The sequence below is a fragment of the Scyliorhinus torazame genome, chromosome 20 (assembly GCF_047496885.1).
Source record: "Scyliorhinus torazame isolate Kashiwa2021f chromosome 20, sScyTor2.1, whole genome shotgun sequence".
NCBI classification, from domain to species: Eukaryota; Metazoa; Chordata; class Chondrichthyes; order Carcharhiniformes; family Scyliorhinidae; genus Scyliorhinus; species Scyliorhinus torazame.
This window is the reverse complement of record NC_092726.1, coordinates 6,567,849-6,580,579: the sequence shown is the minus strand read 5'-3', so window position 1 is coordinate 6,580,579 and position 12,731 is coordinate 6,567,849. Positions and strand designations below refer to the sequence as shown.

The 12,731-nt window shown below is 49.8% G+C and overlaps 1 protein-coding gene across 2 annotated transcripts in view; it reads right to left on the bottom strand.

The window, feature by feature from the left end:
• Positions 1-12,731, bottom strand: part of LOC140396834 (rho-related BTB domain-containing protein 2-like) — a 60,769-nt gene that overhangs the window by 20,634 nt on the left and 27,404 nt on the right. For both annotated transcript variants that reach the window (XM_072485590.1, XM_072485591.1), the window contains exons 6-7: positions 9,817-9,935; positions 1,171-1,321 (exon numbers count right to left, since the gene is read on the bottom strand). In XM_072485590.1, coding sequence (XP_072341691.1) covers positions 1,171-1,321; positions 9,817-9,935 — 270 coding nt within the window. The remainder of the gene's footprint in view (positions 1-1,170; positions 1,322-9,816; positions 9,936-12,731) is intronic.

Genomic DNA, 12,731 nt, shown 5'->3' with positions numbered 1-12,731 from the left:
CTGCACCTGGGCTCTTCCTCCTGTCCACGTATGTGTGTTGCTGGAGTTTATTCGGGCTGGTGAAGCTACTGCACCAGTGATGTGTGAAATTAATGTTCTCCACAGTTTCCTGCAGGCTTATCAGGCATGGTTTGTCAATGGGACAGGGATACTGTTACAGTGGAGTCATTGGCTTTTCTGCTTCCTGGAGACCAGAAGTAGATGAGTGTTTTTCCAAAGCCCCAGGGAACATGGGTGGTAGTTCGAGGCTGCGTTCATTCAGGCTTTGGGCAATGTTGGAGAGGGTGAAGATGGACAGCATTTAACCGGAGCACATCAGAACCACAGGCTACTGCTGTCGTGGGCCAAGATGCAAAGATCAGACGAGTAGTCTTTCTCGTAGGTGGCGTAAGATATAGGAGCAGAATTAGGCCACTCGGCCCATCGAGTCTGCTCCGCCATTCAATCATGGCTATTGTTTTCTCATCCCCATTCTCCTGCCTTCCCCCCATAACCCCGGATCCCCTGGCACGGAATGTGTCAGGCTGCTTTGCATTGTTCGCAAGTCTTGGGTCAGGTGTGGAGGCCCATTCGGACGGTTATTTTCCAAAGTGTTGGTGTACCCCGTCCTCACGCATGTTGGCTGCTGAGGTCACTGATGCAGATGATTGGCTGTGCTGCAAGCTGTCTGGGGAGGTCGGACCACAGGTCATTGCGAGGCCTGGAGACATTTGGAAAGGTCAGCGTAGCTATTTCAGAGATGGAGAGGGGTGGGGGGGGCGCTTTGTATTTTCTGTCTTCTGCATCGTTGAGGCTTGACGTCTTGCAGGTGACCAGGCCCAATGTCTTGCCTGACCTCTGCTTGCAGTGGGTTGGTATTTGGAAGTGTGGGCTCGACGGCTACACTGGTCAATTGTGTCCACGTTCTCGTCAGGGAATTTGTTTGCAAGGAGCTCATGTTTCGGCCAGGACAGACCTTCATCTGCTCACTCCTCGTCGGTGGCCCCACTTCTTGGCTTCCTTCTCCCCGAAAGAATCAACTTTCTTGTGGGTTTTTAAATCGGGCAAAAGCATTACATTTGTTAAAAACAACTAATAATCTTTACTCCCCCTCCAGGTTTTTTGGCACTGTGAACATTACATTGAGTTGTCGGAGCACAAGGTAAAGAATGATGAGGTCACAAATCTTACCTGTTAATGCGACCAGGTGGGGTAGACACAGGCGGTTCGCCAGCACAATCAGTTCCATGGAATCCAGATCTGGGCTGGAACAGAACTGCCCAGTGTACAGGTATTCCAGCACAGCTTGCATACAACTCTTGTATGTGTTTGGAAAGTACACCTGTTTGAAAGGCAAAGCAGAATTGGTCTTTGTTATGCTCCTTGTATTGTTCTCCAAGGTAGCCAAAGTCGGAGTGTCGATAAAGAACAGAAAGCTATGGCTGTTTAAATCAAAACTAGTTTATTTTACACTACTTAAATTGGTCCGCACATTCTACTGAGTAACAGTTAACAAAATAATAGGAATGAATCTCTGATACAGTAATTAATTATCTCTCTAATATATAGCCTACCCTCTAACTCAACTTCACACTATCCTTCGACATCAACTCAAGTGTAGAAGATTTTGGCTTAGACGGGCAGCACGGGCTTGGAGGGCCGAAGGGTCTGTTCTTGTGCTGTACTTTTCTTTGTCCTTTGTTCCCACAGTTTCTCCCAGAATGCCGAGAGACGCAGCCTTTTATAAGACGACTCCGTGATGCCATCTAGTGTTGACATGTCCGAACACCACCTTGTTAACGCTTTACGCTCCTTAGATTAGCCATATCATTCCAGTCTTGTCTCGGCATTCTGTGCGATAACACCAATATCGCGCCCTGAACTGCCGCCGAAAGTGACCGTGACTCATTTTTCACCTTCCCTCCGGCCTGGGAGAAGTGGTTTGTTCTCTGGTGCCTTGCAGCTGAGAAATCTGTCCCTCGCAGACTCAGCGGCGTGTCAATGACAGCCCAGTCTTCGGGCCCCGAGTGGCAAGATTGCACATTTGAGCTTCGCCACACAGACTTGGGTGCAAGTTGACTCCAAGGCAGAGTCTACCCGAGGCTGAAGTGCTGGCTTTGAAATGAGACGTTAATTTGAGACTTTGGTCTGCTAAATGCGGGAGGTCCAATGTCACCACTTCAAAAAAAAGTGGAACAGGAGAGTTCTGTCCGGTGCCCAGGTCAATCTTAATCCCCGAATCTACATTGTGAAAACAGATGACCTGGCTGTTATCGCGTGGCTGCTTGCGACGGCTTGCTGAGTGCAAATTAGTTGCTTTGATTTCAGCATTATAACAGTGACTACACTTCAGAAAGTACTTCACTGGCTGTGAAGAGCTTTGGGCATGTCCCGAGTCTGTGGAAAATGCTTGAGAAATACATGTTGTTTCTTTCTGGTCTGTGAACGCCACAACAAGAACCCTCTCGGGGCCGAAAGGCTGCTGCAGATGCCAGTGAAGAATCTGATGCGAGAGCAGAAGCCAGAAAACAGGGCGAAAACAATGTGTTACTTACTTTGATATCCCGCACAAACACACAATCATTTGTTACACGTGCAGTGTGCTCAGCTGTTTATTAACCTTCCGAAGAAGGTTACTGAGCCCAGAGTCACCTTGTGAGCATCGCAAACATGACACAGCACTCAAGGCCGTTTGACCCCTGCGTCCCTGTCCTGGCTCTTGGGCAGAGCTCTCTTCTTCACCGCCCTCGCCTGCTCTCTCCCGCAGGTCGCAGGTGAACAAGCACTGGGCCCCGTGCCACAGATAGTTCCAACCCGGGCAGGCAGGCTGACTGAAGGCGTCATATGTTGGCTTGTCAAGACTCCAGGGTGGCCCTGGGCTCCCCAGGAACCCAAGTCAAATCTCGGAGATACTTATGCCAGCCACTCAGTGGGGGGAAAGGAAAAGGCTTTTTTTGCTCCATCGCTGTCAAGGTCATTGGAGGTGGGAGAGAGGCTGGTTGGCTGTGATCCAATCAGGTAACAGAGTCTGGTCACTCTGCGAACGGCAATGGAGGCTCCTCAGAGGTGGCCAGTGACAGGAGGATGCGGGGGGGGGGGGGGGGGGGGGGGCGGGCATTTGAACTCAACAGGTGGACGGTGGACGCCACTGCTGTCTCCCAGCGCCAGGTTTGATTCCCCGCTGGGTCGCTGTCTGTGCGGAGTCTGCACGTTCTCCCCGTGTCTGCGTGGGTTTCCTCCAGATGCTCCGGTTTCCTCCCACAGTCCAAAGGGCGGGTCAGGTGGATTGGTCATGCCCCTCTTAGTGTCCAAAGGTTAGGTGAGGTGGGGCTACTGGGTGAAGGGGATAGGGTGGGGGCCTGACCAGAGGGAGGGTTTCCTTTCAGAGGGTAGGTGCAGACTCGGATAGGCCGAATGGCCTCCTTCTGCACTGTCATGATTCTATGAACATCCAGCAACAGACAGGAGGTGGTGTGCAGCGTCCATACGGCCGTTGCGGAGTTCAATTGTGTGCACAAGCAATGTGTTGGGGACAGCTGACAATTCAAGGGCGAAACAGAGACAATTGCAACTCTTGCATCAGTGAAATCACATCCCACACTTTCTAAAAGTGGCTCCTCTGTGACGCACAATGCAACGAGAGTGTGTGTGTTTCGTGCTGCCCAGGAGTTGACACTGGCACACCATAGACGCCAAGGGGTAGCTGGCAAATAGAAAGGCTGGTTAACATGTCGAATGTCCTGGGACCTTCACAAGGTGCTCAGAGGAGCAAGTGGAAGGATCCCTCACTGCTGTTTCACCAAGTCGAAATGTCCCCTCGACATGCGCGGTTAAAAGCGAAACTCCAAAATACTTCAAAAACCATCCTGCAGTTTTCAGTAAACAAACGCCCATCCCTCTCCTTGCTGGGTGCCCGGGAGGGGCTTGTGTAAAGTCTCACGATGGTGATCCTGATTTTGTGTCGCACACAACATCATCCCTTTATATTTAAATTGTAATAAAATAGGATCTTTGTTGCTGCATCGTCAGTTCTATAAATAGCATCATAACCTTCAGACAATCAACACAGCACTTCATAAAACATGGAAGATCAAACTCTGCAGGCTCCCTCTCCTAATATCCCTCTTAATTACTGCCCAGAGATAAGGAAAAGCACTCCACATCCTGCAGGCAGCATCAGTTCTGACATCATCTGCACATTAAGCCCTCGGTGATTGAACTGCCTCCTGTCTGATTAATAAAATAAAACAAGATTTATGTTTCCATTTTCACTCCATCTCGGGTCCAAACACACGTACTGCGGGCAAAGGACTGACGCATTGAGCCACTGTCAAACAAAGACAGCTAACACCGGGCAGCAAGGAATCTTCAGCTGCCCCCTCCTACCCACGCGTCCTAAACCTCAGCAGTACACAATCTGACCCCAACTTCATTTTTAAACATGTCCTGCACCAACATCTTCCCTCCGCTCACAGGAGGAAAACAGGTTGCCTGATCGGGTGCCTCGTGGCTGTCAGGGGGAATCTTGGCGTACACAAACTGGCTGCCAGATTTCCTGCGGGAGTGCAGCGTTGACACTGGTATCATTGGCTGTGCCCTGCTTCGAGGGGTCCTGGTGGATTTCTCCCGTCCGTTTCGCAGCAAGTCTTCACTCGTAAACCTCGACGTTTGCCATGGGGGCCAACAGTGCTCTTTTGAGACATCTTAATCTTAATAATAATCTTTATTGTCACAAGTAGGCTTACATTAACACTTAATGAAGTTACTGTGAAAAGCCCCTAGTGTCCACACTCCGGCGCCTGTTCGGGTACACAGAGGGAGAATTCAGAATGTCCAAATCACCTAACAGCACGTCTTTCGGGGCTTGTGGGAGGAAACCGGAGCACCCGGAGGAAACCCACGCAGACACGGGGAGAACGTGCAGACTCCGCTCAGCCAGTGACCCAAGCCGGGAATCGAACCCGAGACCCTGGCGCTGTGAAGCAACAGTGCTAACCACTGTGCGACCGTGCGGCCCATTTAGAACTCTAATTTGCAACATTGTATTTGTATAGATCTCATTGTATTGGTCACTATAGGGATGGTGAAATAGATAGACAGTGCAATTGATAATCCATCCTGTCGTCCTCTTTGCGGCTCTTTGGTAACACAACGCTGGTTTCATCATTCTTTGCTGGGTGCCCTTCGCGCCGTTAGCCCTTCTCAAGGCTGGGGACCAGCACCCATGTGAGCTGGCTTGCCTGCACCACGTTGCTGGGTTCCTTCATAGTCAACAAGTGCCACACAGGGGCGTCCACCCAGGGAATGTCCATTCAATGCTGCATCCATCCCCAGGACAGGTTTGAGACGTCTGCTCAAGGGCTTTGAATTTTCTGCTGTCCACGTTTGCTTCATGCTCTCCACGACAGTGCAGACGGAGGCCATTCGGCCCTTTCAGTCTACACCCGCCCGCTGAAAGGGCACCCTACCTAGGCCCACTCCTCCACCCTCTCCCTGTAACCCCACCCAACCTGCACATCTTTGTGATGCTGAGGGACAATCGTACATGCCAATCCACCCGACACGGGTGTGAACGTGCAAACTCTACCCGAGGCCGGAATCGAACCCGGGTCCCTGACGCTGTGAGGCCGCAGGCACTCCAGTGTGTTTCTACAGCCGCCTGATGTGCAAGCAGCTTTCAGAACGGATCGGTGAACTGCTGCACACGGCATCCGGAACATTTACCCCACTCCGACCCGCCGCCGTGCAACATCCCTCACATGTACATTTCTCTCCTTGCCTCTGTGTGGCCTTTCATTGCCACACTGTGCCAGCTGGATGCGGCGCCAAGGTACCTCAGCAAAGTCAACCCAGGGAAATAGGATGGAGCATCACACAACGGTCCACAATCTGCTCTGCTCACTCCCAATTAGATTTGGAGGTAGGTGGGCACTTTGGTGATAGTGGCCACAATTCGATTGCGTTTACTTTCGTGATGGAAAGGGATAGGTAGAGACCGCAGGGCAAGAGTTACATCTGGGGGAAAGGCAATTATGATGCGATGAGGCAAGACTTAGGATGCATCGGATGGAGAGGAAAACTGCAGGGGATGGGCACAATGGAAATGTGGAGCTTGTTCAAGGAACAGCTACTGCGTGTCCTTGATAAGTATGTACCTGTCAGGCAGGGAGGAAGTGGTCGAGCGAGGGAACCGTGGTTTACTAAAGCAGTCGAAACACTTGTCAAGAGGAAGAAGGAGGCTTATGTAAAGATGAGACATGAAGGTTCAGTTAGGGCGCTCGAGAGTTACAAGTTAGCTAGGAAGGACCTAAAGAGAGAGCTAAGAAGAGCCAGGAGGGGACATGAGAAGTCTTTGGCAGGTAGGATCAAGGATAACCCTAAAGCTTTCTATCGATATGTCAGGAATAAAAGAATGACTAGGGTAAGAGTGGGGCCAGTCAAGGACAGTAGTGGGAAGTTGTGCTTGGAGTCCGACGAGATAGGAGAGGTGCTAAATGAATATTTTTCATCAGTATTCACACAGGAAAAAGACAAGATTCAGGCTACTAGACTAGAAGGGCTGGAGGTTCATAAGGAGGAGGTGTCAGCAATTCTGGAAAGTGTGAAAATAGATAAGTCCCCTGGGCCGGATGGGATTTATCCTAGGATTCTCTGGGAAGCTAGGGAGGAGATTGCTGAGCCTTTGGCTTTGATCTTTAAGTCATCTTTGTCTACAGGAATAGTGCCAGAAGACTGGAGGATAGCAAATGTTGTCCCCTTGTTCAAGAAGGGGAGTAGAGACAACCCCGGTAACTATAGACCAGTGAGCCTTACTTCTGTTGTGGGCAAAATCTTGGAAAAGTTTATCAGAGATAGGGTGTATAATCATCTGGAAAGGAATAATTTGATTAGAGATAGTCAACACGGTTTTGTGAAGGGTAGGTCGTGCGTCACAAACCTTATTGAGTTCTTTGAGAAGGTGACCAAACAGGTGGATGAGGGTAAAGCAGTTGATGTGGTGCATATGGATTTCAGTAAAGCGTTTGATAAGGTTCCCCACGGTAGGCTACTGCAGAAAATACGGAGGCATGGGATTCAGGGCGATTCAGCAGTTTGGATCAGAAATTGGCTAGCTGGAAGAAGACAAAGGATGGTGGTTGATGGGAAGTGTCCAGTTACTAGTGGTGTACCACAAGGATCTGTTTTGGGGCCACTGCTGTTTGTAATTTTTATAAATGACCTGGAGGAGGGCGTAGAAGGATGGGTGAGTAAATTTGCAGATGACACTAAAGTCGGTGGAGTTGTGGACAGTGCGGAAGGATGTTATAAGTTACAGAGGGACAGAGATAAACTGCAGCGCTGGGCTGAGAGGTGGCAAATGGAGTTTAATGCAGAAAAGTGTGAGGTGATTCATTTTGGAAGGAATAACAGGAAGACAGAGTACTGGGCTAATGGTAAGATTCTTGGCAATGTGGATGAGTAGAGCGATCTTGGTGTCCATGTACATAGATCCCTTAAAGTTGCCACCCAGGTTGAGAGGGTTGTTAAGAAGGCGTACGGTGTGTTAGCTTTTATTGGTAGAGGGACTGAGTTTCGGAGCCATGAGGTCATGTTGCAGCTGCACAAAACTCTGGTGCGGCCGCATTTGGAGTATTGCGTGCAATTCTGGTCGCCGCATTATAGGAAGGATGTGGAAGCATTGGAAAGGGTGCAGAGGAGATTTACCAGAATGTTGCCTGGTATGGAGGGAAGATCTTATGAGGGAAGGCTGAGGGACTTGAGGCTGTTTTCGTTAGAGAGAAGAAGGTTAAGAGGTGACTTAATTGAGGCATACAAGATGATCAGAGGATTAAATAGGGTGGACAGTGAGAGCCTTTTTCCTCAGATGGTAATGTCCAGCACGAGGGGACATAACTTTAAATTGAGGGGAGATAGATATAGGACAGATGTCAGAGGTAGGTTCTTTACTCAGAGAGTAGTAAGGGTGTGGAATGCCCTGCCTGCAACAGTAGTGATCTCGCCAACACGAAGGGCATTCAAATGGTCATTGGAGAGACATATGGACGATAAGGGAATAGTGTCGATGGGCTTTAGAGTGGTTTCACAGGTCGGCGCAACATCGAGGGCCGAAGGGCCTGTACTGCGCTGTAATGTTCGATGTTCTAATTGTCCGAGAGTCAAGAAGCATGGCGGAAAGGTCAACATGCAGGACAACACGGAGTTGGCAAAGAGCCGGGCTTTTGCTTCAAGGCTGGGCTGCAATGTGTTGCAAGAAAGGCTTTGCACGATTTTGAGGCCCCGATTTTTAAAAAAATGTTATTTAGGGTGCGTCTTGGTTACCAAGACTAAACTGGAGGGTGGGGGGGAGGAGCATGCTTTTGGCCTAATTTACAGCTCCGAAGAGACGCGAGGGCAACGTCTTGAAGCATGATGACTACAGGAGCAATCAACAAGAGTGGAAGGAGGGTTCGTGGAGGCAGGTAGCGACCGAGTGACGGAAGGGACAATGATCTCGGTACTTCCCTCCTCCAAAAATAGGCCTCTTCAAGTATTACTCAAGGACAGAGATTGTACTTTCTGGAGAAACAGACCAGAAGAACAATGGAATCGGTTATCAATTATTTTAGAGTGGCAAACTACTGCCCCGTGCCCTGGTACAGAATCCATTCCTTTTGAGTCACGGCAAAGAAAGAAAAATCCTTTGTCACCCATTGGAATTGGTGTGAAGAATTACACATTTCTTTTGTGGTTATGGATTTAGAGATCAAGGGAGTACCCTGTGCAGGATGTGAGACATGTTCCTTTGATACAAAATAGTGAAGAGGTGGGACTTTTGCAGAGAGCAAGTGGCCAGCCGACTGCTGGAGTTTTAACGCAGCCTCAGCATTTCAGGCTGTGAGCATCCCTCAGCTTGACTGAGCCCAGGTTGCCTCTGCACTGCAGGGTGAAATGCAGCACTGGAGATGAAAAGAACAGTACATTGTCCACAATATCTACTATGACAGATGGACGACGTTGCTGGATGTGGATCTGTGGACATCCACCATCAGCAACGAGTAACCAGTGACTTATTGTTGCACAAGATCCTCCATCCTCTTTCGCAGTTTAACCTTGCTGCGTTCACCATTATCAGTGGCCACCCTCTCGTCCCTTCCACGCCAGAATGTGGCGACTGGGGACTTTTCACAGTAACTTCATTGAAGCCAACTTGTGACAATAAGCGATTATTATTATGTCAGCGCTAAACTTGGTGACCACTGTGCGCTTCGGATAATTGGTATCTGTAAACTATCCGGAGGTTTCCTGCAGAGTTAGTGAATGACCATGACACCTGGGGGGTGCCTGGCTGCTCTGTGGTATCCGGTTGCCCAGCCCAGGACAGTGAGGCTAACAGGATCCACCCCAATGTCCTTTCTCCCACGGGGTCGGTGGTTTGCCCCATCATGGTGGAGTCTTTTCCGAATGGTGTGGCGATTGGTGGAGAGAAAGAGGGAGTCTGTGAAAACGGAACTCTCTTTTTGGATGTGGGTGGAAGTCATTACCCACTGGTCAGACTCGATCAGCCGGCTGAAATTCAAATCAGCATCTCACTGTGAAGACGTCAATCAGACAACCTGACCAGGGAGCGATCATGTTCAGCTTGGAAGCCGAGAGGGTCACAAACTCCGTGCTTCTGGAAACTCCTGCAGGTGGATCGGAACTTTGTGAGGTGGTGCAACGCTGGGCGAGAGCAGCATTTTATTACAAATGAACTCTCACAAAGTCGAGGTCAACCCCTTTGTCCTCTGCTCTGCCCATACAACAGGGGCCCAGAATAAGTGGGCTTATCTCAACCTCGGGCCGTGGCCGCTTCCTTACCTCTTTGGTCGAGCTCTCCACGAACGGGCCTCCGAACATCGCGGCCATCCAGTCACAGCTGGAAATCAGCAAGGGTTTGTGCGCACAGATCGTCCCATCGTCCAGCTTGAAGACCACATCTGTTGTGAAACACGAAGAGGGAGGGGTTCCCGTCACAAATTGAAGATGTTAACATGATCAAGCGGCCGAGTCATCAGCTGCACAACTTCAGAGGCTAAAATCACACATGATGTGGAGATGCCGGCGTTGGACTGGGGTGAGCACAGTAAGAAGTCTGACCACACCAGGTTAAAGTCCAACAGGTCCGTTTCGAATCACTAGCTTTCGGAGCACTGCTCCTTCACCGGAGTGTCATGTGAGAGTACCTTTAAGAACTGGGTGTTTATCGGTGATGTCAGAGTGTGGGTGGAGCTGGGCTGTCTGTCAGATTTTACTTTCGCTTTGGGCTGTTTGCTGCAGGGTGTGTTTAGTTTGGTTTTAGGTTTGGAGACGCTGCAGTCACAGCAAGCTGTGTGTGAATCTCTGCAAGCTAAAGAATGTTCATTTGGTGATTTCAAAGTGGTAACTGCTCTCAGTAGAGAAGTTAAACCTGATATCTTTCTGTAAAAAAGGTTCTTTTTGTCTTATGGATGTTGCAAGGAAAGATTAAGAATTACTTATAGAGTACTGTATTCTTTGGGGGATTTATTGGTGTTGATAGTTGTTAAGATGTTTACTGTGGGTTTATAAAGTGTGAACTGGTTTCATAAATAAACATTGTTTTAATTTAAAAGTACTTTAACTCTCTGGTGCATCACACCTGTAGAGTGGGCCGTGGGCTCCCCATAACCACAATTCCTCAAAAGTCGTGGGTCAGGTGACCTCCATGATACACTTTGGGGTTCTCTAAACCCTGGCCCATAACATGAGGAAGGAGCAATGCTCCGAAAGCTAGTGATTCGAAACAAACCTGTTGGACTTTAACCTGGTGTTGTAAGACTTCTTACTAAAATTATACATGCAGAAATGTGCCCCTTTCAGCTGTTGCCATGGAGACATCATTGTGAACTGGGTTGGCCAGACAGACATGCAACTATTGACAGCTTTCCCTCGATCTCTCAGTCAATGAGGATGATGTTGAGCATCAGGCCTGTGATGGTTAGTGAGAAATGTCAGGATTTGGGGAGATGGAGGGGTGGCATGGCTGGCACAGCGGTTAGCACTGCTGCCTCAGCGGCAGGGACCCGGGTGACTGCCCGCGTGGAGTTTGCACGTTCTCCCGCGTGTCTGCGTGGGTTTCCTCCGGGTGCTCCCGTTTCCTCCCACGGTCCAAAGATGTGCAGGTTAGGTGGATTGGCCAAGATTAATTGAATTGACCCTCATTGTTCAGGGTTTTGCGGGTTAGGTGGGGTTGTGGGGATAGGGCGGGAGTTTGGTTAGGGGGCTCTTTCAGGGGGTCGGGGCAGACCCTAAGGGCCGAATGGCCTCCTCCTGCACTGGAGGGATTTTATGACTGTATGTTGGCCAAATAACAAACAGAGGCCTTTCAAATGAACCAACTGAAGCAAGAGCTGGCAGAGGACATAAAATGAATTGGTCACTGCCCACTGAATTTCGGGCTAAAATTCTTCCGAACGGAGGTGCACAGCTTGGCAGTCAATTTCTCATCATGGCCAGAGTGTGAAATGTTTCTCTGTTCCCCCCCGTACAGTCTTCCATCAAAGCTCTGTTCTCAACCATTGACATTCCTCTCAAAGGTCACTCTCTCTCTCTGCTGTAATTGAAAGCTCCTCAAGCGGGCAGGGTTGTGAAGAAATCTTCAAGTGCTCGATTTCTTTACACTTTTTCCTAATCCAGCCAATAGCGGCCCCCTCCTCCAGAATCAGTTTTCCACCTCCTGACACCCTTCCACCCACGGGGGGGGCGGGCGGTGTCCCCCACCCCAGGATTCCCCCCTCGCTGAATATCTGCACCTCGCTGACGTGACGTCAAGTCGGCAAGGTTTGCAACTGCTTTTTAAAAGCGGGATTCAGTCGAGGTGATCCCCTCCGGGAGCGCAAAGTTAAGTGTCAGCATGCCCGGGCGGACCCCCTGGCACACGTTGGCACAGTTCCAGCCCGGCAGTGCGGACCTGTACCATGGGGAAGCTTGGTGGCAGTATCCAGTCATGTGTGGTGTTGGGTGGAGTTGTGGATAGTAAGGAGGGCTGTTTGTCGGCTGCAAAGAGACATAGATAGGATGCAGAGCTGGGCAAACGAGGAGCAACCCTTTGAACGGTGTTGAGAATCTGTTCACCCAAGCCTGCAGCTCTCGGAGCCCCATGGCCGTGGTCTTGTGTGTTGATCGTGCAGACTGTTTTCCAGCCAAGGACATGTCAGGGAATAAAGAGACCACTCCGATGTTCCAATTACATTCACTCGCACATCCGCCATCTGCTACCTGTGCAGCGCGTCACAATCCAATGTAAACAGGTTGTCTCAACGTCCTGGTTAATTCTCAGTTGTTCAAGTGAAACTAACACCCCACCCCCAATGAAGCCACTGAATTATTCATCACGTCTCATGTCAATTCAATCAACTGTTTCTCAGCTGCTCCTCGTCATTCCGATCACAGCCCTTTGCGGCCACTTGGGATTTATGAATACCGAATTACAGATACATGTTTGGCAGCGACGGTGAATGTTGGCACCCACCAAGGCGAGGGACCCTAGTGCCGGGGAACAAAACATTTTGGACAGGTCAAAGGCTGGGAATCCTATGGCAAGTCACTCCCCTCCTAACCTCCCGAAGCCTGTGCACTCACCTGGGTGAGCGCAGCTCCAACAACACTCGTGAAGCTCAACACCATCCAGGACAAAGCTGGATTTACAAGGCTCAAATCTACTGAAATAGGTGGGAAAGCAGGCAGTGATGATTTTACAGATGGATATAGAGAGG